This window comes from Gadus chalcogrammus, chromosome 18 (genome assembly GCF_026213295.1).
Source record: "Gadus chalcogrammus isolate NIFS_2021 chromosome 18, NIFS_Gcha_1.0, whole genome shotgun sequence".
Taxonomy (NCBI): Eukaryota; Metazoa; Chordata; class Actinopteri; order Gadiformes; family Gadidae; genus Gadus; species Gadus chalcogrammus.
Window position 1 is genome coordinate 9,243,031 of NC_079429.1, and position 26,132 is coordinate 9,269,162.

Consider the following 26,132-nt stretch of genomic DNA (forward strand, 5'->3'; position numbering starts at 1 on the left):
CTATCATTGAGACATCTCCGTGATAGCACTACCTTTCCTTTCTGTTTACACTATCACATGAACACTGCATTACTCATTAGACCTTATCACCCAACCAGGCCTTTCACATCTTTTACGATTTCCCCATAAAAAACTCTGAACAGGCGTGGTTCCTTGACAGTGGAGAGTATTTTCTTCTGGAAATACTTGTCATACTTATCTTACATATGAGTGACCATGGTGTTATTCTGTGTTACCTATGACTATTGTTTTGTGGTACACATAACATTGTTATTATCGTAATGCACTTTCTTCAGAATCTTTCCTCAATCCTGCACCTCAAATCTCTATTATCTTAGGGTCGATTTTCTAATGTCAATTGTATGCTCTATTCTCACCCTTACTTTTTTTTTTTTTTAAACACTGCCCTGTAAGGTGACCTTGAGTGCTATGAAAGGCGCCCTCAAATAAAATTGATTATTATTATTATTATTACTCGTGAGTCATTACACTTTTGAGGTGTAATGTTCTGACGGACTGAAGACTCATTCATGTGACGCTGCACCTACGGCCTGCCTTTACGTGTGCTTGGCACACTCTGAGCAACGGTGGAGCAGGTGAGAAGGTCCTGAAACAGAGCTGCTATTTTGGAGGTGCTCAGACCACCTTTTAAGGGGTGTGGACCTTCGGGCCAGCACTTATTTAACCACATCTCCTTGACGCCTGCATTCTGAAGACCGCTATATTCTGCTACACCACACGTCAGGTATACACAGCTAATTTAAGAAGCAAACTGAAAAATGCCAACTTCAATATTGATACAATTATTCATTTTTTAAGTTTTTGTAGACAAGTAGACAATGACAAAGACAGTGTCACCCTACATACCCCATCCCTAGGGTTTTGTATTTGTGAAATTAATTGTGTCAATTTCTAAAGAACTAGGACTGATAATACTACGAGACATACTACGAATGTGAGGCTGCCCTACTTATCACCCAATATCTGACCAACAACATGCCCTCGGTAGCATTTAAGTTACCTCAAAATTATCTTAGGGGTCTTGCCTGAAAACAACGACTTTGATTTGATAGTCCTGATCACCTGTGGAGGTTAGAGGTTAATTTGCCTTTAAGAATAATTCATCTCTCTTTCTCTCCCTCTCTCCCGCTCTCCCGCTCTCCCGCTCTCTCCCTCTCTCTCCCTCTCTCCCTCTCTCCCTCTCTCCCTCTCTCTCTTTCTCTCTCTCTCTCTCTCTCTCTCTCTCTCTCTCTCTCTCTCTCTCTCTCTCTCTCTCTCTCTCTCTCTCTCTCTCTCTCTCTCTCTCTCTCTCTCTCTCTCTCTCTCTCTCTCTATTTCTCTCTCTTCTGTAGTTATATAATATATATCAGGATTTCTGATTACCGATGTGTACTGTGTCTGCTTAGGCTGCCCCATTCTCATGTTGTGTAAGTAATAATAATAATGTGTTATTATTATTATTACTATCATCATTATTCTTATAATAATAATAATAATTATCATTATCATCATTACGATGAGGTACTGGATCAGCGCCAGCGCGGTGTCTATCCCCTGTCCGACTGAGACGACAGAGATGCGGTTGTGACCCCTGATTGCCCTTGAACACATCTCGCCCCTGGAGATGGGGAGCGGCCCACGGGGGACGGGAGAGAGGCAGCTAATTATCTGTAAATCCTCAACTCCTTTTCCCTGGCCCTTGATACTCGGGGGCGGGGCCTGCAGCTCACGGGCCGCACACACCCTGGCGGTGACCTGTCCGGTATCTGGTGGAGCGATTGCGCCGACCCGGGCACATACTAGTAGGCTACGCCACACACAAATACACCATGCGGAGGAGCTGGTATCATTTGAGCAGGGCCAACGTTTGGGGCGCTGGGGATGGAGGGGGGAGGGGAGGGCGGGGTTGTGAAAGACCCCTCTGTGAATTTCAGACGTGTCTCGAAGTGTGTATTTATAAGCGGAAGGCCCCCCCAGCTTGGCATGCCCGGGATGCTTCGTATGTTACCAGAACTGTCGCCAACGTACGAGCGGCGTTCCTGCCTGCTATCACCGCTTCGATGCCAAAGATCAAGTATTGAAAACATTTTCCCCAGCTCAGCTGTAGGTCTGAGTTCTCAAGAGGTCTCGTTGTAAAAGTACCTTGTGTTTGTTTTCGGAATGCCACCATGGCACGAGCCGGTGCTTTGACTTACGACAAACATTTGTTCTCTTCTTTTTGGTTTTATCATTGTAGTTTGTCATTGGTTGGCTGGAAGTCTGGGCCTGGCCCTTGTTCAGGGACTGGAGTACACACCAGGTCACCCCAGGCCAATGCCTCCCCCTTAGCGTTTCCAGCATTAAACGGGCGCTGGCTTTCTGTCTCGTGCAACTGCCATCTTACACACATACACACACACACACACACACACACACACATGCACACACACACACATGCACACATACACATGCACACAAACACACACACAAACACACACACACATGCACATTCGCACACACACAAACACAAAAGCACATTTGCACGCACACACACACGTGCAAAGTTTCCATGCCCCAATCCATTGTTTAAAATAACAGCAACATCTAGAACACTTACACTCGCACAGAACACAATCTGGCACAAGGCTAAGCAAAACAAAACTGCTCTCCATCGGCTCCAATTAACAACTTAGCTCACACCGTCTCTGCACAGTACACACACAAAGTCTCAATCACTCCAAAGTATTCACTGATTTGTTGTTTTAACAAATACTTGGAAAACAGACTTTACAATGTCGGTAACTCATTGGCAAAATAATAATAAAAAAAACAACGACCTTGTTTAAACCCACATTTGTGCTTTGATCTGATTAAAAGCAAGCAAGCATAATTCTTATTGAACTGATTGGTCAAAAATAACAAATAGATATGATCTCCCCAGTTCAACAGGCTTGGATTTCCCTTTCCGACCCGAGCCCAACAGCCGGCATGTGTTTTACTGTCCTATAGCGTTCAGCGCAGGAAATAGTCTAATGACCCATGAGATCCCTCATCACCTGCCAAGAGAAAGACAAAGAGGAATGCAGATATATCGTCCTTTTCCTGCTCCTCTCAAGATGGGCCTCTGAGGCTCATTAGGGACAGGAATACATGGTAGAGGAGAAAATAAGAAAAGAGCGAGCAAGAGAGAGAGAGAGAGAGAGAGAGAGAGAGAGAGAGAGAGAGAGAGAGAGAGAGAGAGAGAGAGAGAGGACGGGATGAAGGAAAGGCCCAAAACAGGAAGAGAGCAAATTAGGATTCTTTGGAGGAGGAGGAGGAGGAGGAGGAGGAGTGGTGGGAGGAAGAACAACACATCAGCTCTCAGGGTCATGACGGCCGAATAGTAACCTATGCATGGATGTGCTACACCATCTGTTAGCTTGAGATAAAACATACGTGCATGTAGATGGTGTATACATTGTGTGAGGAGGCTTAACTCGTCCCAGTTGATGATTACCTCCTAAAAACATCTTGCTTTTTGTGGCCAGAAAATAAGGGAAACCCCCACATAAATGTACAAACGACAACCTGCCAAACCAATGTAATACCGATTGCGTTTTTTTCTTTACTGAACACTACTAAACCGGACAGAAGGGAGGGTCAATGTTTGTGCGGCACAAGCTATTTTATATCATCATCCATTTGATTTATGTAACAATCAATATCCATTTCCACTTTGTACATTGCTGCAACCCAGCTCTATGACAAGATGTTTAAAGAGATACCTCTGCGCTAGAATCCTTGCACTGCCGGGCCTCCACCTGCTCTGTCGTCTACACAGAACCCAGACTGGTCGGTTGCCCAGCAGACGTTTTGAATTCTGCTGTCCCCTCGTTTCCACCTAACAGGGGTAGCTAACCAACTCAGGAAGTGTATAATCAGCTTTAAAAGGATCTGGAATTTTCTAATCCTCTGTTGTATGGATCTTATCCTCACATATATTGTGTTCCTGTTGTGAGAAATTAGAATGCATTCAGGTGTTTTCACTGCTGCATTTGTGTGTTTGTGTGTGTGTGTGTGTGTGTGTGTGTGTGTGTGTGTGTGTGTGTGTGTGTGTGTGTGTGTGTGTGTGTGTGTGTGTGTGTGTGTGTGTGTGTGTGTGTGTGTGTGTGTGTGTGTGTGTGTGTGTATGTGTGTGTGTGCGTGTGTGTGTTTTCAACTACAGTCAACGTTTTTGAAATACATTCAAACTTTATTTGAATGTATTGCAAAGGGGGGGGGGGGCATGGATCTATTCTTTCAGTAATGCAATCAGCATCCTAGACAAAGCCCGTAACCCGATTCGCTTGCAGTGCTATAATCAGTCCTAATCACATTCGTTTTGCCTCTGGCTCCTACCATCAGACATCATAACAAACCTGCACCTTCACTTTGTCGGACTCTGTCAACATGAATGTATGTCACTCACATCACTATATAAAACACACAAGCCTCCTCTTCATCACAACAAGGATGGGTCCATGGATCTGCCTCTATTTTGATTGGTCTTCAGTCTAATCACTTCCAGCCAATGGGACTTTGTCTGTCAGAGTCAATGATAAATATTCAATGGACGATAATGGGATGAGTGATTGACCACTGTGGTCGTCTCCCTTAGTGAGGCTTTTAGCTACTTACCCAGACCGCCTGTCCTTACAGGGACAGACAGGCAGGCAGACAGACAGGCAGATGAGGTAATTCGATCTCAGTATTCTCCTTGAATAAATCCTCTCAGAGTCTCTGTGTCTTTCCCTCGTCCCAACCTTTATATTTTATAGATGGCCAGGCCTGGACACGCCCTGTTCCGGACAGCTTCACAGAGCTGCGTGACTGGCTGTGGAGCCCGGTGTCTAGTCCTGCATTTGAACCAGATACGATGTCGATATATATTATCGATAGAGGACAGTACATTATTGGACACAGCATTTAATCATCCCACAGTAATACAGGAGGACTCAATCTGAATGAAAACCTGTATGGAACATATTTGCTGCTGACTCAATGGTTGTCACTGTCTCCTATTTCCTCCCTCTGTGTTTCTATCAGCCAAGAGAAGCAATAGCTTGTTCCTCGCTCCCCTAGTCCCAACTGTTCAACCTACACCTGTTCTTCCTCTGTGCAAAAGAAAATCCAACTCTTCGATTCCTCTCTCGGCATCATCCTCAAACACCGGGATAAGACAAGAGGTTATGCCAATGCCAATTTGGCATCAATCGCTAATTTGACACGGGTGACATTTGGTGAAACACCAAATCGTCCTCTGCTCCCGGCTTGAGCCACCTCTCAACCATCCTAAACCTCCCTCCACCTCACGGGGTGTGGGGGAGTGGGCGAGTGGGGGAATGGGAGAATGGGGGACAACTGTGCCTGGTTACTAACAAGAGGGTGGGGGGAAGGATGGGGAGGAGCAGTTGCATCATCGTGCGTGACTCTTCAAAAAGAAATGCAGAGTCACTGTCACAGAGACGGTCACATATACACACACACATACACACGCGCATACACACACGCACACAGTCATACGCAGACAACAACAGAGACATGCACTGACACAGAGGGAGAGGGACAGAGACAAATACACACATGCAGACACACCAATGAGGCTTGCGACACATGTGTGTGCACGTTCACACACACACACACACACACACACACACACACACACACACACACACACACACACACACACACACACACACACACACACACACACACACACACACACACACCTACACACACACACACATACACACACATACACGCACACAGACGAGAACGAGAGACATGCTCACACAAACACACACACACACAAGCACACGAGGACGAGAGACATGCACACACACACACACACACACACACACACACACACACACACACACACACACACACACACACACACACACACACACACACACACACACACACACACACACACACACACACACCACACACAAACACACAAACAGTGCACAAGGGTAACAAAAGTGGTGGGAATATGGTATGATATCTATTTGCAAAGTGGGAGAATGTCAGGGCGAATCAAAACAATCAAAACAACAGACAGAGACATTATCACTGGATATGAACCCTGGTGACGGTGGGGGAGTGGACGGACGACACTGTCCCGACTGCAGCCCTTTGTTTTCTGGGTTCAGATAGAGTCTACTGAGAGAGCTCTTTCAACCCAGCACATCCACGCAGCAATTAAAGTTAGAAGTGAGTGACTGTGTTTGTGTGTGTAAACACGCGTGCATGTTTGTGTATGTGCCAGCTTGTGTGTGTGTTTGTGTGTGTGTCTGTGTGTGTATGTGCCAGCTTGTCCGTGTGTTTGTGCATGTGAAAGCTTGTGGGTTTGTGTTTGTGCAAGCTTGTGTATTTGTGTGTTTGTGTATGTGCAAGCATGTATGTGTGTATGTGTGTGTGTGTGTGTGTGTGTGTGTGTGTGTGTGTGTGTGTGTGTGTGTGTGTGTGTGTGTGTGTGTGTGTGTGTGTGTGTGTGTGTGTGTCTGAGTGTCCGTTTCTGTATGTACGTGTGAATAGTCTGCATTACTGTATGTATCGTGCATGTGAGTCACGGCCAATGAAGTGCACATATCATAAACAGTGTTAAAGCATCATGCCAATACATAATTGTGCAGGGAGTACTGAATCTACAGGCCTTCTAAGGACAAGGGGAGACAACGCAATTTATTTCCCTGTGTAACCACTCTGATTGTATTTGGTTCTGGAAACTGAACCCGTTATGCATCAGGACTGCTGAGCTGTCGCACCAATATGCCACATTCTTCACTGTCTGGTTGTGTGCATTATATGCCAAGTTAGTCTCTGGGATTATGGGCAGGGTGCAAATATGTGTGTGTGTATGTGTGTGTGTGTGTGTGTGTGTGTGTGTGTGTGTGTGTGTGTGTGTGTGTGTGTGTATGTGTGTGTGTGTGTGTGTGTGTGTGTGTGTGTGTGTGTGTGCGTGTGTGTGTGTGGGTTTGTGTGTGTCTGTGTGTGTCTGTGTGTGTCTGTATGTGTGTGTGTCCTAGCGTTGGCGTTAGATGAATAGCGATGATATGAATTCCAACAGGCCCGGCTCTGACACTCTGACGTGCTCTTGAAAGTAATAGATCTTTCCAGTGCAATTTTCTGTCATGGACTTAGTCAAGTTGGTCAACCTTACAGCTGGGTGGATCCATCCTTGACGTCTAATTTAAATCCTTTAATACTCTTAAATCATATTTGGTCTTCCAGGATCAACAAGCTCAACAGGAACAACATATTAAGCAGAAACTCTTAACTCTCTTCCCTGCAATGGGAATCTTCAACGTCATCAATCCATAGATTCAATCAGCCTCTGCTCAACCACACCCCGCTACTAAGCTGATGCAAACAATACTTTTACAAAGAGCGGGAGAGCCAGCAAAGTGCTCCTGGACCGTGCTGTAGATGAGGAACTGTGAGCACCAGTCTCGATGCATATGCTTTACGATACGTTTTTTTTTTTGCATTAACCACATGTTCCTGTTGAGTTTTCCCTAACAGCCAAAAAGAAAGCTGATGAACGGGACCCATCTTGAAAACCCCTTAACCCTCAGCACACGTGCAGCAGTGGTCGGTGGTCTGCAGCTGTCTATGGGGGAATAAGGAGGGTGGGCATGGGTGATAGGGATGCTCTTAGCAAGCAGACCCGGGACGGCATGGCATTAACACTTCCAGGGGTGGCAAGGGTTTGATTCCCACTGAGGACACCCTTGCTGTAGAATGAATGCACGAATGCACTCAGAGTTTTGTGAGATAAGAGCGATCACCGTTTGGCCTCTATATATTTCCAACATGAGCATAAGGAAGCCCGGGTTGGAATGTAGCTGTCCCCTGTTATCTTCAGCAGTGGGAGGGCAGCATATCTTCCGAGCACGTGATGATGATGGTTATGATGATGATCAGGACCCACGTGGTAGGGAAATAGAGGGGAAGGAGGGGAGAGAGAGAGAGAGAGAGAGAGAGAGAGAGAGAGAGAGAGAGAGAGAGAGAGAGAGAGAGAGAGAGAGAGACAGACAGACAAGGCGGGAACACTGGAAAAGGCCTCCATGGGTTCCTGTACTAGTGGGTGTGCGGTCGCAGGCCCTGGGTGGTCGACCTTAATACCTCATGGAAAAACGGAGAGAGAGAGAGAGAGAGAGAGAGAGAGAGAGAGAGAGAGAGAGAGAGAGAGAGAGAGAGAGAGAGAGAGAGAGAGAGAGAGAGAGAGAGAGAGAGAGAGGGTAAGGGATGCTGTGTTAAACAAATGGACTTTTATTCGCAACAGCTTCTGTTACAATCAATAGGGGTAGAATCTGTAGTGAAACAGTAACGCCAATACATTTGAGGAGGGTTAGAGATAGAGAGTAGACAGAAATAGCTTAGGGTGATGGCTGGAACCATAACCACCTGGTACATGGTCAATCTGTTTGTAAACAGGAGATTCGTAAGCCATAGATCTCTGGAGAGCTGACTAGACTATTCGCTGACATGTGAATCTCAACATGATCGTGGGTTTAGTGTGACATCCAGATACACATACCTCATTGGTGGACCCCCTACAGCTCTCTTACCTCTTACCTCATGATTAATATACACTACACATTTTATCTCCTTCCCAAATGAACGACCATATGGTACACCATATCTGGTCTCAATTAGGGGGATTGTATCTCTGTGGTGCACGGCCCGAAAACAGAGCTGAGCTTTCTTTTGACCTCACTACTAATGGTGACCTTGGCTCCTCCCAGTGAGGTCAATATGCATTCCCAGCTGCTGTATCCCGTCCTGTCTACACACACCATGAGGAGTTGGTGTACAGTGCCGAATGCCATGGCATCGGGGGTGGGGGGGGGGATAATTCATAGCTGAGAGTATGGCTCACGTGGCACATGCACCTGACAAACCAGTACACATGCTCCCACTGTCAACAGTATCATCATCGGAACCTCACAAGAATATATTCCCAAAGTGGTAACATGTCTCTTTGGTCATTCCTCTTGCCAGAGTCCGGGGCCCAGACTTTAGTACAGGTCACCTATCATATGTGCAACGCCCATATAAGGACCAGAGCGAGCATATTGGTCCCATACATCCACCCTGCTCAGAACCTTCAACCTCCGCTGAATGTATGACCTTTTGGAAGACCCACACGGCCATTCTGGTAAACTCAACCTACGGTGTCATTTTGGGCCCAAAAAGTGAAAAAAAGAGAAAGTCTGAATTATTTCTTGTAACGGAACAAAGAATACCAAAGACGCCCACCTAATAGGAGGGTCTTAGAATGCCTGGGAAGCTGCTTGGATTTATCTCTTGGGTCTGTTCTAGACGCGGTCCCTCGAAGAATAGCGCCATTCTGCCCGGGGCCAAATTTGGGTGAAAGGGAACAATTTGAAAGCTTGTTGTCGACTCAGACCAGACAACATTGGCATTTTGGAAGGCGGGTTGGTTGCAAAGGCCTTCGGACAATGGGCTCAGATCTTGCCCTCCTTTTTGTGCCTTTTAATTATCTGGTTCATCCTTCAAGTCAAAGCATGTGTAATTTCAACACCCAAAAAGGATGTCACCTGAATCGATCCATTATGTATGAAAGCGGGTGGATTGAAAAGCTATCTAACTAAATTCCATACCTAAAAATTTTACGTTTGAACTGGATGAACTCGAGAGGAATCCACCCTCAATTAGATTCATGAAGTAGATAATCTCATCAGAACTCTGTATATAAAGACTGTGTTTGTATTGAATATGCTCAAGAAATGGCCCAAGTCTAATCACTCATTGCTAACTGGTCCCAGCAACAGGGTGCGGCATGCATGCAGCTTAACTTGAGAACATGCTGGGGAATCCATCCGATACGAAGGCCCATGCTCCTTGACCTTTGGCAGCACGCAGCAAGTATGCAAGAGTGGTGCATGGTGCAGCAGCTGCGATGCATTCCCAGTGAATTTGAATTCCAAACTATCGTGAATTATTTTGCTAACTGACAGAAAAACTGCATCATTTTGTGGTATTTTATAACGCAGATTATGTGTTCCGGGAACATCGACTGCTAATCTACATTAAAGAAATAGCACGTCTGTTTTTAACTCGATTTTTTTTCTGGGACATGCTTGGCAAATTTGGCAGAGCTAGCCACTATCAGTGGTCAACAACATGCTGGGTAGAGAGGGACAACATACCAGCACCACTACTATGGTGATGGTGTTGGTCATGATCTTTTACACTTAGAGACAGTCCTACAACAGTCCTACTATTATACTGGGAAGTCCTCGATAACAATCGTCGAGAAATTATGAATTGCAATCATTGATAATCGTTTCCAGACATATGTGAATAAATAAAAATTGCCAAGTCCTTCATAAATGAAGGACTTGGCATGCAGAGGAATGTGGCCTATATGGCAGGGAAGAGAAGCTGTAGCCTTTTGATTTTATCATACTAGCTCTGCTCTTGGAGGGAGACAGAGAACAATGTACGCTACAGACTCCTGTAAAATACTAGGGGGGTAGGGGCTTAGGGGTTCATGGCATGGCAACCGTCGTAGAGTCAATGTGGGGCTGGAGCATGCGCCTCCCTTTTGCCGTTGTTGCCTAAAGGGAACTGTGTTTCATCCAAAGGTCCAGCTGTGCAGGGCCTGCTTTCCCATTGACAGTGACAGACAACTCATTGTGTGAAGTGGCACAGACAGAGCATGGTTGTAAAAAAACGACTTCAGAGAGAGAGAGAGAGAGAGAGAGAGAGAGAGAGAGAGAGAGAGAGAGAGAGAGAGAGAGAGAGAAAGACATGCTACATTGTGCATGAACCAAGGGGTCAAAGTTTGGCGAGCAGAATAAGGGCGAGGTTGAAAGAGCGTGTGTGAAAAACGGAAAGGGAGAAATACATAATTTTTTAAGCATCTCCTCCTCATTGTTCTTTTATTCTCTGGCTCTGTGCAGGAACTGTACAGCATCTGGCCACATGTCGGGATAAACTGTGCCTTTGCTGTTCGGAAAGACCGGTGGAATGTGGAGTGCCTCGCTCATGATCTTTAAGTCTTTCAGCGCCATGAGTCACCGTGTAGCTGATCTGATGCTTTTATGGTCCACGGTGAATTCCCTCGACATGAGCCACTTGGACTGCCTTTTTACCCTAATTTGGGGTGGAGGTCTGCTTAGAGTACAATCAACCACACCCGGTGAATAACTCCATGCCTGAGTCAGCAGTGAGACGCTACACTGTTCTGCGCTTTATAAACCTCTGGCCACGAATAGCTAGCCTTCATAAGCAGCAATGAGCAGTGAGCGCTACAGCTTCGCAGTAAACCTCAGTGGACATCCATCTCAAAGCTTTAACAAACACGCCACTCAGGAAATTGATAATTAATAATAGCTTCTAAAAAATCATACAAAATTTATTGAGAATTTTTTCAAGGCTGTTGACGGAAAACCAAACAAAACAACTTGAATTCAAATATAGTTCGGAATGCATGTGCAGCAAACCAATACCACTAATCATAACAATTCTAATTAAAAGCAAACTCTACGGCTGGATTCCACTGGCTCAATGTTTAGGCTATATATGCCTCTGCAACCTATACACAATGCTGTGTATGTATGTGTGTGTGTGTGTGTGTGTGTGTGTGTGTGTGTGTGTGTGTGTGTGTGTGTCTGTGTGTGTGTGTGTGTGTGTGTGTGTGTGTGTCTGTGTGTGTGTGTGTGTGTGTGTGTGTGTGTGTGTGTGTGTGTGTGTGTGTGTGTGTGTGTGTGTGTGTGTGTGTGTGTGTGTGTGTGTGTGTGTGTGTGTGTGATGGGGAAGTGCATGCGCATGTTTTCAACTGGGTGATGCGAATTACTCATATCTTCCATTGCAAGGCAAGGATCCAAGCAAAGATCAAAACAGAGCACTCCATTAATGCAAATTAGCCGTGCAGTACCTCCTGATAACCAGTCGGTGGCTGGGCTTCAGGGAATATTCTTATTAACGGGCTTGGTTTGAGGATTCAGAATCGACAATCATTGCTGCAAAGACCTCTATCTCATGGCTCTCAAATGACCGTCTGGAGGGACATTGTGTGTATAAACGTACACAATGTTTCTATACCTGTCCCTTGCAACTTCTTCCACTTATAGAGCAATATGAATAGCTCTCTACAGGAGTGTGAGAAGATTCCATGCTCCTCTGAAGTGTGATCTTTCCAGCGGTGGTGACATGACACATCCACTGTTTATGGACCACCTCTTTCCTTCTCCTGTCGCTTCCAGTCACATTGTGGAGCAGGGGTTGGGTGGGGAGGGAGGGGGGGGGAGGTCCCGCTCATCATGCTGATCTCCTGGCTCCTCTCTCTCATGTCCTGCCCTGGCCTCCACCCTCTACCCTCCCCTCTGCTGCTCTCCGCACTGTGGCTCCAGTGGAATGTGATGACCGTGTGCTGGACAAAGCCCTGAATTCACAGCCTCAACGCCCACTCTGTGAGCCTGCTGCGACTGAACTGTCGTGTTATATACCCACTAAGCTGCTTCTGCCGTGATGGTCAGGGCAAGCCACATCGGCCACGAATAGCTTGTTTTTTTGTGTATCACCACCCCCTGCAACACCACCACCATCACCAACTCCAACATCATCACCTCCACTTCCAACAACAACATCCCCACCACCAACACCACCATCACGAACACCACCTCCAACCTCATCACCACCACCCCAACAAAACCATCTCCAACACCGCCACTACCATCAACACTGCCACCGTCATTATCACACATCAACACCACCTCCGACACCATTCCCCATCACCCACCACCACTAACATCTACTGTCCCAGCTACCAATAGTTCAACGTCTTGACTGTTCAGTCACTAGGGCTGGTGTGTTTGTAAAGAGGTTAATGTGCCATGCTCCACGTGACTTAGGGAGCAATCAGAAAACCAGAGGGGTTTATTTGAATTGCCATTGGTATCTAGGAGTGACAAGAACTTTATCTCCAGTTAGGCAAACAAAAGAAAAAGTCTTCTTTACTAAACTAGGGTAAGACAGAAGCTCTACACAGAGGGTGAAACACAAACAGAGGGAAGGAGCACAAGTCAGCGACCTGAAGATAAAAAGGGCAACGATGACTCTGGAAAAAAAGAACATCTTACTGGCTTCAGCGTTTAATTCCCTCAACTAATGACATTTTTGGCCGTAACTCAATTAAAAGTAAGTATGCGTGTGCTGAGCTGACTGGGGTAGAATGTAGCTTACCCAGCAGGAGGTAAGAGCATAATCACTCGCACATGCTGCAGATGAGCCAGGTGACAACAACTGAGTTCAGTGATCCAATAAACACAATCAGCACAAACTCATTTTTACAGTACAGAGCGTTCGGATCACTTGGTGAATAAGGAAGCCTTAACAGGGTGAGGCAATGACGGCGAAGGATAAGCAGAGGTTTTGGTCCTGGTAAAGTGGAAGATTACAAGTATAAGTGTGTGCACATAGCGTGTCCGAGTAACTTCAAGGAGGCTTGACCATGTTCGGAAGTGGACTCTCTTGTATGATCCACCTCAGGTTCAAATAACCTACGTTTTTCAAGCAGGTTTTTATTCTCTTCCTTTGTTCCATTAATGTGTTAGTTACTGCTCTTTCTGCTCTCTTGATGATTGTCATTGCCATGAGGCAATACGTACACATGAGTTTATTTGTTTTCAAACAGGTATTTAGCTCGGCAAGGTTTGGTTACATGTTCGGCTTTCTCTCCTGTGTTTTTCTCCAGGTGTGGCCGCCCTCCTCATAGCCAGCCACCATCCACAATTCATGAAAGGTGATCAATTTCATCACAATGGCCTGTATGCTAGGGGTGGGCGAGAGTAGAGTGAGAGAGAGAGAGAGTGTGAGAGAGAGTGTGTGAGAAAGAGAGAGAGAGAGAGAGAGCGAGAGAGAGAGAGAGAGAGAGAGAGAGAGAGAGAGAGAGAGAGAGAGAGAGAGAGAGAGAGAGAGAGAGAGAGAGAGAGAAAGGGAGAGAGAGAGAGAGGAAAGAGAGACTTGGAAGACCAGATGAGATATTTTCGCCTGCCGGAAGCTTTCAGTGTTGCTATGGGGGGAGGGGCATGTGAAAACAGAGAGGCCAGAGAGGCAACCAAACAGGAAATGTTTTCATTGGGTGTGAATGGTAATCGACAATCGGAAATCCTTCCCCTGTCTATTCATACCTGATAAGCGGGTGACATGGTCAGGTCAATCGCAAAGTTTGAAGGACAATGTCAAGGCTTAAACGGCGTGTGGGTGTGGGTGTGAGCATGAGTCTTTTTTGTCTGTTGCTGTGAGGGTGTGTTTGTGTGTGTGTGTGTGTGTGTGTGTGTGTGTGTGTGTGTGTGTGTGTGTGTGTGTGTGTGTGTGTGTGTGTGTGTGTGTGTGTGTGTGTGTGTGTGTGTGTGTGTGTGTGTGTGTGTGTGTGTGTGTGTGTGTGTGTTGTCAATGGGAGGGAAAGTGTCTGTTTGTATGCATGCTCACGTGCAGTGGGGGCCCGGATTCCAAAGTTGTTTATTTCCAGGGCTAAACTGTGTTTCAGGCAGTCTAGGTTACTCCATAACACACATTGACCAAATACCGAAATCCAAACCCCATGTATACGCCCTTCGTCGTTACCTGAGATCTCTTTGGCTCTAGGTTCAGTCATTCTTAGCGTCTCTTCTGTCCAAATGCCAGTCTGTATCAGTTCTCATACGGGGGCCATGGTAGGACAAATCCATTTGAGGTGTCAAGTACCTCATACTGGGATTATGATACCAGCCCCTTTTAAAACCACCAACATATTGAGAGAAGCACTGCATTACCTTTTCACGAACAGATCATAACAGATGTCACAATTGTAGGCATACTCACACACTTTCAGGAAGTGGTCTTTGTTTTTGTTTAGAGAACAACTGTATGAGTCAATGTTTAGAAGTGGTTGCCAGGTGTACAAATAAGGGTCAGCTTTTGGTAGCCAAAATTTGTAGAATGCTTGATCTGACGTTGTTACTTGGTCATTACACCAAACATCTTTATCATGTTACATTACATACTATTTGTTTTTGGGGTTTGTTAAATACAAACAACAACATTAAAAACAAACAATCAGAAAAGAAAGCAATTTCTGAACTGCTACTAAAGTGAGTAGGCCACAAGGCGCTATGTATATACATAATACACACATTTTATAAATATTTCGCTCATGCACGTTCTGGGCTGGGGGGTCCGGGGACCCTCAGAACTCTATCCAACCGAGTGGAGGAATTTCAAATTGGTGGGATGGCTTTCCGATACTTTTTCTGGGGTGTATTTATAGAGTCTGAGGTCAGGGAGGCATAGTTGCGCATTCGGACGTGGCCTTCTTCAACCTCGCCATGTTAAGTGATGCTGAGGCAACTCGGTGGGGGAGGGACAGAGAATGGACATGTCATTCCTTTCTAAATCTAAACATCTATGTTTATGAAAGTAGTTGCCGGGCCCGCTGTGAGTAGCCCTGCTATCAAGCCCAGCCTCCTCACTACTGGACTTTGACGACATGCCCGCAATCCAGCTCAATACTCATCGTAATCAAAGGGAACATGAATGGTGTTTTGTTGCATTTATAAACATAAATCAACGTGAGGAAACTTGTTGTGTTGCACATGATGTAGGATCAGCTCAGGTCAATGAACGTCATCCATGCCATCATCGAGAACCTCGACTGACTTAAGGATTGGCGTGCCTCAGCTCGTCTGCTGTCGAGGATTCTGAGGCTTGTTGCAAAGCAGTGATGCTGTGTTTTCCTAGTAAAAGCAACAGACACCCAGGGAGACAATCACAGCACACTATCGCTGATTGGCTCACACTTTGCGGTGGAAGAGCACCCAATGGGGAGGAGCCCTCTGAGGACAAGAGGACATCACCCTCCATGACAGAAACAACACTAAACCAACATAATGATGTCATGCTCTAAACAAAAAATGTTTCCAAAAATGCTTATCAAAAGGACTAAGCAAGTCCATTTTCCACTGACTGCAGTACATTCATAATAAGCATTGCTTGCGGCATGTTATTCATTATGCCTAGACACATGGTACTTTTACGTCTTGCCAACTCAAGCAATGTGTCAAACATTGCTCCATTCAAATCTGGTGATATCAGGAATGAGGCCTTGGTACCCTTCCTCTGGCTCCTCTGTGGAAAGCAGGCTATCATCTGTCTGTCCACCCCTGCTGAACAGATTAGTGTAAATGATACCCATTCCCACAGGTAGGTAACACAACACAGATTATTATTCTGTGCAGCAGTGTCTTGCGTGGACTCTTCCTGTGACATGAATCATTGAGCAGGGAGCTGTAACCCACACGACCCGTTATCGCACGCCTAGGGAGAGGGTCAACTTTGCTGTTGTCCTTTTTGGATAAACATCGGTGACGCTCTCTTAACTTATAAATCTTAGCTCCAAATACAGCCATGAAGTGTCTTAAGACTAGATTCTTAAACGTGTTCAGAATGAAAAAAATAATTTGATTGTAGTCATAATAAACTGTAATCTGAACATGAGTCAAAGCCTCCAAACTATGTGGTGGAGAAGCTCAGGTCGTAGAGAATAAGAACGTCATGGGAACAAGCTATGCTTGACCTGCTTGTTCGGTTACACTTTACCCTTTTCAAACCATTTATAAGGGCTGATCTCGTAAATTAACCGTTTCTAACCAGTGAATAACAAATGAAAAAGGCCCATTACAGAACTAGAAAAAGTTAGTTGTCGTTGCAGTGACAGTTAGGAATTTTGTATATATTCTTCAGTAAAGTCAGCGCACCTGCTCACAATTAATCCTTAAATCTCATCCAACAGCTTTACTCCTCTCCAATTGTAACCCGTGGCAACTGCTTCTGTGTCAACAGAAATCTTGGACAGCCTATGCTGCTGAGTGCAGCCTAGAGTTTCTCCACCACCACCACCACTACCATTGGCTAGCTTGAAGTTGAATGAATGGCTTGAAACTCTTGACCTATCAATAATGCATGAGAGTGTACCTTTAATGCGTTCTTGAGCTCATTTCCAGGTGAGCGCGACCAAGTGGTGGGACACGCCGAGCTATCCAGAACCGGATTTTATTTAGTTTTGGTAAGTAACAATTATTTCCTTTGCTTCTTAGTTCATTGTTCGACTTGTGAATTGCACTTAATTCCTGGTAAATTTAAAACTCAAATCATGTCAAATAATCAAATGAAAATTAATAAATGTAAATTGATTTGGACTAGAAGTCTATTTAAAGGATTATGCTTAGAATAGGAGTAGGCCTCCTACAATGTTAATATATTTTATTTTGTATTTGTCATAATAAAATAGAACATAGACCACTGGGTCAATAGTAAAACAGATAAGAATCATGCATATTGTCTGCACTCTTCATTTGTTCAAGTGAAATACATTAATATGTATAATTATGAATATTGTAAGAAGGTCTATCACATTTTTAAACATTCTTAAAAAAAGTATAAATAACTTTATATATTTGCAAAACCAGGGGAATCAAATCTAAAGTCAAGATGGAGCTCCTGGGATCCACCCTGACTGCCACGTACGCGCGGCCCAAAACCAGCCACTTCCTGCCCGCCATCTCCACTATGGCCTCCAGCTACCGCGGCACCCAGCTCCCCCTCACCTTCAACCCCGTCTCCCACCAGTGGCGGAGCAACAACTACCTCCGGGCCGGCAGCGCCATCCCGTCCATCCGGCAGGGGAGGGACGGGGACCTGGACCTGGTGCGCTCCAACACCATGTACCACCCGTCCAACAGAGCCATGCTGAGCACCCGCTACACGCCCGACGACTGGTACAAGTCCAACCAGAGCAACTACCGCGAGTCCGAGTCGTCCCGGAACAGCGCGGAGCGCCTGCGGAAGGACACCTTGAGGCTGATGCAGGACCGCGAGCAGCTAACCCGCCGCACTCAGGAGTACACCAGCAAGAACATCGGGGAGCGCCTGAACGACATCGTCTTCTGGAGGTCGGAGCTCAACCACGAGATAGACAACATGGTGACGGAGATCGCGGCGCTCGCCGAGGTCAAGAGGAGGCTGGAGAGGGCCCTGTCCGAGACCGAGGGACCCCTGCAGGTCAGGGTTGTGTTTACAGGGGCGGATGTGTGTGTGCGTGTGTGTGTGTGTAATATCGAGTGTCTACCTCGATGGACTGTGTACTTTAATACGCCTGTATGGGTAACTTCCATCAACGACCCCTTCGCAGCCCAGCATTGCATTTGTTTGTATAATTGATGGATCTATGGACCGAATGGACCTTAACTTGCCATTCCCGGCAGGGCCCCTCAGTGTGGGTCCTATAGATCGGTTAACAACAGAGCAAGGGCCTCCCTCACTGTTGATCAGGTCACATTCTGTCCGGTTTAAGTTACCAGGCAACATTCTATAGGAGGTGTCCAGGTAATGTGTTGTTTTTCCCTGAATACTTTTGGGCGTCAAGGTTGTATTCCACCTGATCTGGCTGGAGAGATGGTGATACCCTGCGTATCCGATGGCAGGAGGAGATTGCCAGGACCCAAACGTCAGAATATCAATTAATCTTCTTCTTACCAATGTTTTTCTTTAAGTCTGTATCGGACCGCTTTCACTCGTCTAAAATGAGGGGTTAATCCGTCTATTAAACCTGACCATCACCTCAAGGAACTTTAGTAATCTCCTATTTACTCAAAGCCTTTGCCCCAAAATGACTTAAGCTAAAGGGATTTCATCACTGAACCTAAGGCCTTTCTTCACTGCTCTGCAATTTACATCCCATCACAAATTCTCTGATTGAATCTTCCCAGCTTCCCCTGTACCCGCAAGATTCCCACGCCTGTAGTGTTCTCCAATGCCTGATTAAGGTTTATAAAGTAGCCATAGGGACATCCATATATCAAGTTTCCAGTCTGGTTCTGCTGCCCATTGTATCGATTTTCTGAGGCAACGATACATTTGATTTCACTGCATAGGACTGTTTGAGATATCGCTCAGTGATGTGCTTGTGTCCAACACAGAAGACAGATTATTTGCACTGATCAGTATACCAATCTGTGTTCGCTGATCTTTGCTGGTTGGCAGAAGATCTTCACCTGACTTGGAGGATTGATTTGTCAACAGGTATCCCAAGAGTGTCTCTATCACAGAGAGAGGCGGATGTCCATTGACCTGGTCCATGATAATGTGGAGAAGAACCTCATAAGGGTATTATCCATATATCACTTGTTTCCTTGAGTGTCATTGGTTTGAACAGTGCAGATTTCAATCATCTTCATCAAAATGATGAATGTGTATCTGTGTTGTGTTGTGGCATGCAGGAGGTTGAAATCATCAAATCCTGTCAGGAAAGAATGAGGAGGCATCTGGACAGAGCCATCGCTCAACTGGCGTGAGTCTTGGACCAGACATACAGGGTTATATGCATCCGTTTATTTTATGTTTGAATCCATCCTTTATCATATCATATATACAATCCTCACAGCAATGAACACAGTTGAAATAGCTCAGCTCTAACCTACTGTAACACCAAGGGCATTCGATACACTTTTACAATGGCGGCGACGAATTTAAGGAGCAATTTGTCGACATACCAGCGTGCCTTTCAACTGTGGCCTGTGCTGCGCGGGTTAACCCAGGTCAAACCGAGCTGCTCAGCATGAGCTGGAGAGGGATCTGAGCGACAAGGTGTCCGCCCAGAGGATAGACGACAGGTGTCACCATCTGAGGAACACTTCGGATGGGATCAGCTACTACAGAGGAGTCGACAGACTGGACCCCTCGTGAGTTCCCCGTCAACACTGTGATGGCTTCATCAGTTGGCGTATGCAGGAATACCTTGTGATGGCTTGAGGCATGTCTGGAATATCAGCAGTGAATGGACGACACAATTTATATGACAAAAACAATGGATGAATGTTTCAATGTTTGAATTTATACTTTAAAGAGTATGACTGAAAAGTATGAGTATGAAAAGTAGTAGTATGACTATACTTTAAATTGATGAATGAATCCACCCATTAATCCAGTGATGTACAGTATGTATGTATCGATGAATGCATAAATGAATGCATGAATGAATGGACTGGTAACACTTTACAATAAAGGTACATTAATTAACAGTTCATTAATATTAGGTCAGGTAGTATTAAGCAAGTAGCTATATAATAATTCTTATTATTGCTATAACTAATTTGACTGGTAAATTGATGTACCCCTATTGTCAAGTTTTACCAAAGAACAAATTCATACATTGATCAATCAATCAATTAACCAATTGAAGAACTAATCAATGAATATGCATATGATTGAACACATGAATGATCACTCAACCAAAGATTCAATCAATGAACCCTTCCTGTGCAATAGTAATTCTAAAACCTCCTGCTAGGCTCTAAACGGTGGATACAAGCTGTGTCTCTGTTGTTCTGCTCTGTCAGCCTCTCCCTACCAGAGTCCTGGTCCAAGTTCACAGATGACAACATCCTGCAGTCCCAGAGCCAGCGAGCTGCCTCCCACAAGCTGAGGGATGAGATCGAGGTTCTGCTGAGCACCACGTCCAATGACATGTGGACCCAGTTCAACAGCGCCAACGTAGCCTTCACCAACCGCATATCAGAGATCGCCGACACTAAAAACAGCCTTCAGACACACCTGGCTAAGGTGACTTGATTAAGGTCTTGTGGACTTGGAGCTCTCACCTGTTGAGTCACGTGTCAGTGTCAATGTCAATGTCAATGACTGAGCCAGAGAACTTATTTGTGAATTTGTATTCCTAACCTAATTCCCATTCTATTCAAATATGTGCATCAGATTATATTTTGGACTATGCCTTTAAAGATTTTGGGGGGGAAATTGGCTGGGTCTTTGAGGCATTTACTAGTTAGCCCTTCATGGATGCTTTGGCCTATATGAGGATTAAAACAGTTATATAAAACCTTTGAAAAAAATAACACATTCAACTAATTATTATGAAATATAAAATATGTTCAAGGCTTTCAAGTGCAGCCAAGGATTTCTTTAAAATGTAGTAATTATAGCAATCATCAACTCTTCGAGGATCTTGATGTCTCAGTGACTGAACTACTATGCAAAAAGTATATTGTTTTGCCTGGATTTAACCAGTGTAAGGCTACACTAGATAACATACCATTGGTATACCAAAAAGTTCATTTACACATATCTTCATTTACGTCATTTCTTCAGGCCTTTTCTCTATTCACCACCAACTGCTGGGGTAGACAAAAATACATACTCAAAACTGGTTCTTGAGTCAAGTAACAATAAACTGTAAAGAAAGGTCTCAATTATAAATGAAAGATTGCCATGCCAACACATGGTGTTGTTACCCTAGCTTTTAAAAATACATCCGTATTGTTTTCATGTGCTGTGAATACTGTCCAATGACAGAAATCCTAGAAGAATGCATTGTTCCAAGGGTAAGAGTGACGGGACAATGCAACTGCAGTTAATAAACAACTTTGGCATGAAATACTGCGAGGCAGTGCGAGCTGTCAGTTTATAAACAACCTGAGCAGCTGCTAAACCAATCAGCTGATGTCTGGACGGTCAAAACTCTGACGCTAATTAAACAAAGAGGCAGGAATGTAACAGCTGATTCAGGATCACCCGCATCACTCATCGCCCGCAATATCGTAAAGCAGTTTTTCTAGTTCTCCGACTTCAAATCTGGCCTGCGCCTATTTTAGCTTGCGGACCAGTTCCTTATAAACTTGACTTACGGTGTGTGTCCAACTATGTGCGCTCAAAATGTAGCGGGGTCAAAAGTATGACACTAGGCCCAAGAAAGACGATTGAAGAATAATACTAAAGTAACAAAATGAAAAACTTGTATCTGAATGCTAAGAAACGCCCTGCTCTGGAGTGGCTGGAGGCTGTCAGTCAATAATCGAGTTAGGGATCATGACACGCACACGCTCAACCCATTCTATTTATTGTGTGAGGGCCCCTGTCCAAAGGCGGGATCCTTAAACAGACACTTTGTTGATTTGTGAGTGCTATATTCTTCCCTGCTCCACACTGAAAGCTATTGTTCTGGGAGTTGACTTTTGAAGGGCTTATGGGGTTTGAAATGAGATCAGCTGTTGGGCGGGCTCATTTGCTGAAGAGCAGCTGTGATGTTAGTCACACGGTCTTTAATAAAACCTGGTTGACTCTTAAGGGGCACTTAGGAGTGCAGGGAGAGGTGATTATCTGGAATCACATTAAATCCTCTGAGTTAGAGGCAAAAATCTGACACTGTCAAGTATCTGACACGGTTCAGTACTCCTCCTTTTTAACCACTAAAAACCACAGAGTCGCTGACTTGTCTCCTTCTTGTTGGCATCTGTAGACCCTTCAGGAGATCTTCCAGACAGAGATGCTGATCGATTCCCTGAAGAAGGCCCTGAGGGACAAGGAGAACCCGCTGAAGGTGGCCCAGACCCGGCTAGAGGAGAGGACACGCAGGCCCAACGTTGAGCTCTGTAGAGACAACCCCCATCACAGGTCACTCACAAAGCTAGTTCGATTAAACTCCACACCATTTGTGCATAATAAAATTAAGACCTTGGCGTTATGTTTAGAGCGACGTCAATTCACGTTGATAATACTTTCAATGGTATATACCGATAAAATGTTTGGGTTATGGTTAGACCGACGTCATTTCACTTTAAAACTCCTTTCTGCGCTCATAGCCAATGTGAGCAGGCTCCACTTTATTGCTCTTCCTCTTATGATCATAAAATTGTTTTCTGGTTAATTTCCCTAATAATCCGTCTCCTCCCCACTGCTTAGGCTGGTGGGCGAGGTGAGGGAGATCGAGGACACCATCCATAAGCTCCGGGACAGGCTGATAGAGGCCGAGTCCACCCTACACACCCTGGTCAAGACCAAGGTGACCCTTGAGCACGACCTGTCCGTCAAGGCCAACTCCCTCTTCCTGGACCAGGACAAGTGTATGGGCATGCGCAAGACTTTCCCCAGCACACCCCGACTGGTGGGCTACACCTAATGGCCTCCGGCGCCTCACAGTGACCCCCTAGGGGAGATGGGAGACCTAGCCCTGTTGGTGACCCCACACACTGTGCTGTGTTAAGATTGAAAATACATCCGCAGTCCGCATGGATATCCTTAACTCAGCCGGCATGTAACGTTGTTGAATATGTTGGGTGTTGGGTCACAAATGGGGACCTTCACTGGGGATGAAAAATGGCTTCAGTTCAGATATTTGTATGTTGAGTGATTTAGAGGTGGTAAATGTTTTAACTTAACAGGATCCAAGTGATAAAATAACATATATGAATAACAGTGGCTATACCTATTTTGTTATGGCATTACCCACGCTTGGTAGCAAGTAATTCTAATGTATGTTTACATTTGAAAAAAATATTACATTAAAGACAATGAAAAAAGGATTTGATATATCTTTAATTAAGCAGGTTGCAAACATGGAAGGGTCCCGGTCATGATGAAACATAGCATCATTGGCTTTATTTATTATCACTGACTTTTGCAGTTTAAGCCGTGATTAAAGCAGCAGTGTTGACATGGTCAAACAAGCGGTTACAAGCGTTCTTGAGCCACACATTTTTCCTTTGACAGAAGGGTCAGGCGGGGGGGGGGGTAGCAAATGTAACGACCAAAGTCTCAGAGTAAACAAGCCCGGGGTCCCGTGTTAGCCCCCAGAGTGTCGATGCAGAGAAACAACAAACACACACTGATCGTTGACAGCTAACTCACACATCTGGAAGATCTGGCTGCCTGGACTCATGACCTGGGTTTGACCCCCATGACCCATCACCGACTCCAACCGGACAGAATAAAAAGGTTCTCTCTATGAGCCTTATTCACCTGGCGGCCATCTTGGCTCTAAACACTAGCTGGGTGGGGAGAACTGAATGCGGTATGCGCCCCCCACCTAGATAGTTTAGAATTAAGATGACCACTAGGTGAATAAGGACCAGGATGAGGAATTGAGTTTCTTTGTCCCCTTTGAGCGGGGGACTTAAGAGGCACACAGTGATTATCCTATGCTTATCCTTTGACTGACCCATGTAGTTATAAGTCATATGCCTCTCTAGCCTCCGTGGTATATTGTAAGGATTACGGGTGTGGTGTGTAAAGAGGTGGCCCGAAGGTGGCGTTTTATGAAGAGGACGTTTGAGCACTAGAAACCCACACCTATTTGTGAGCTCCACCTTTATGCCTTCTCTCCCTTGATGTGCTCATTTTGAGAATATGCCAAAGTTCAGAAGGGGAAGTATGGAGATTCCCATTCACACCCTTAAAATCCCCTGCAAACAAAGCATCTGCGAGCACACGCACACACACACACACACACGCGCGCGCACACGCACACGCACACATACACACACATACATACATTGACATATGAATACACACACACAAACAAACACACACACACACACACACAAGCGCATACCCACACCCACACACACACACACACACACACACACACACACACACACACACACACACACACACACACACACACACACACACACACACACACACACACACACACACACACACACACACACACACACACACACATACACATACACATACACATGGACACAAACACACCATTACCTAACCCTGCAATTGCTACACCTATTGTATGGTCTTTATCTGTACTGGGGAATGTCCCTTGTCTAAAATCAATAATGTTGTTTGACTTCTTGTGCACCCACTGCTTCTGTAGTGGTAACGATTCATCGACCAGTGCAATCAGAGAATACCCATGTCCCAGTATATGTTAGGTAATGTAATCTGTAAGATATGAGCGTAACAACTGCCTTTGAATGGCTTATCTGAAATATTAATAATAATCAAATGCACAGGTTGCCCTATATACTTTTATTTGTACATTGATGAGAAGGTAAAAAATAATTAATTACATCGAACTGATTACTACAGAATATACTCAGAACCACCAATCACAAGACAGACAATCGATTGAGCAATCATGTTGTCCCATAATTCATGAATGCATAATTCAATGAATGTTCCTGTCATATAATGGAAACCAATTATATGACATCACTGTCATATAATTCCGTCCATCACTAAGGGCGGGGGTCTGGCCCAGGTAGGTTGGACAGGGATGTGTGCCTATCCACACCCGGCTTCTCCTCAGTGAGTCATCCAGGCAGTCAGACCAGGTACTGGGAGGAGGCCATACCCAGAGGGCTAAAGCTAAGCCAGGCTAAGCAGGCCTTTTTGTGCAGAGAATTTGAGTGAGTTTTCCACATGGCTCCACCCAAAATGGTCCTGATTGGACGCTGCTGTTAAAATAAAAGTTGGACATTGATGCCAACAGAAACAGAGGCCGGCTCCGCTGCTCCGGATTCCTCAGGGCCGGGGGATAGGTTGTAAAGATAAAATGTGTGTGTGTGTCTCCAAGTGTGTGCCTTTGTGTGTGCATGTGTGTTTGTGGGGGCGTGTGAAACTTGCACTTTGACTTCACTGCATTCTTTAAGGACTGTACGCAAACCACTGTAAAAACACATACGCACGCATACACATTGCCAATCACAAACGCACACGCACATACAAACCCATACAAACACACACAAAAACACACAGATCCCCAGTCACACACGCAACGTCCCTACATTCAGGGCATTTAGCAGACGATTCTATCAAAAATATGAAAAAATGCAATAAGTGTATGTACAGTAAGTTCTTATTGTACAAATGAACAATAAGCACATTTGTCAGAAGAAGGTACAGTAAGGATGTTCATAGAACCAAGGGCAAAGCACTAACAAGTTTAACATCCAAACAGTCTTGGTTGTGTGTGTGTGCAGGTGCGTGTGTGGGTATGTATGGCTGCGTGTGTATCTGCAATTTTGTGTACGTGCGTGTGTGGCGACATGGATGAATCAAACTAGACCAAAAGGGTATTTTGTACCGTTCACACAGTCATGCAATGAGCTCCTTATTTCGATGCATTTCATCATATTTCCTACTTATGCTATGGATCCAATTGCATTGTCAACAGATTTTTTTTCTTTCAGTCCAACCGCCACACTCATAAAGCTTCCTTGACTTGACATGTGTAGCGGTGTGTGTGTGAGTGAGTGAGAGAGCTAGAGAGAGAGTGGGAGAGAGGGAGAAACCCCTCCTGTAGTTAGACT

General features: G+C 45.1%; 1 protein-coding gene across 1 annotated transcript; it reads left to right on the forward strand.

Annotated features, from left to right (window-relative positions):
• The first annotated feature begins 17,502 nt into the window (after positions 1 to 17,502).
• On the forward strand, positions 17,503 to 22,981 carry tekt3 (tektin 3). The gene is made up of 7 exons (XM_056577865.1): positions 17,503 to 18,072; positions 19,093 to 19,176; positions 19,290 to 19,360; positions 19,608 to 19,751; positions 20,409 to 20,631; positions 22,322 to 22,476; positions 22,765 to 22,981. The coding sequence occupies exons 1-7, from the start codon at positions 17,503 to 17,505 to the stop codon at positions 22,979 to 22,981; spliced, it is 1,464 nt and encodes a 487-aa protein (XP_056433840.1).
• The last annotated feature ends 3,151 nt before the right edge of the window (positions 22,982 to 26,132 follow it).

Coding starts and splice junctions, on each gene's coding strand:
- tekt3 (XM_056577865.1), top strand. CDS start 17,503: ATGGAGCTCCTGGGATCCACCCTGACTGCCACGTACGCGCGGCCCAAA. Junction 18,073..19,092: donor AGACCGAGGGACCCCTGCAG/GTCAGGGTTGTG, acceptor ATTTGTCAACAG/GTATCCCAAGAGTGTCTCTA. Junction 19,752..20,408: donor GTCGACAGACTGGACCCCTC/GTGAGTTCCCCG, acceptor CTGCTCTGTCAG/CCTCTCCCTACCAGAGTCCT.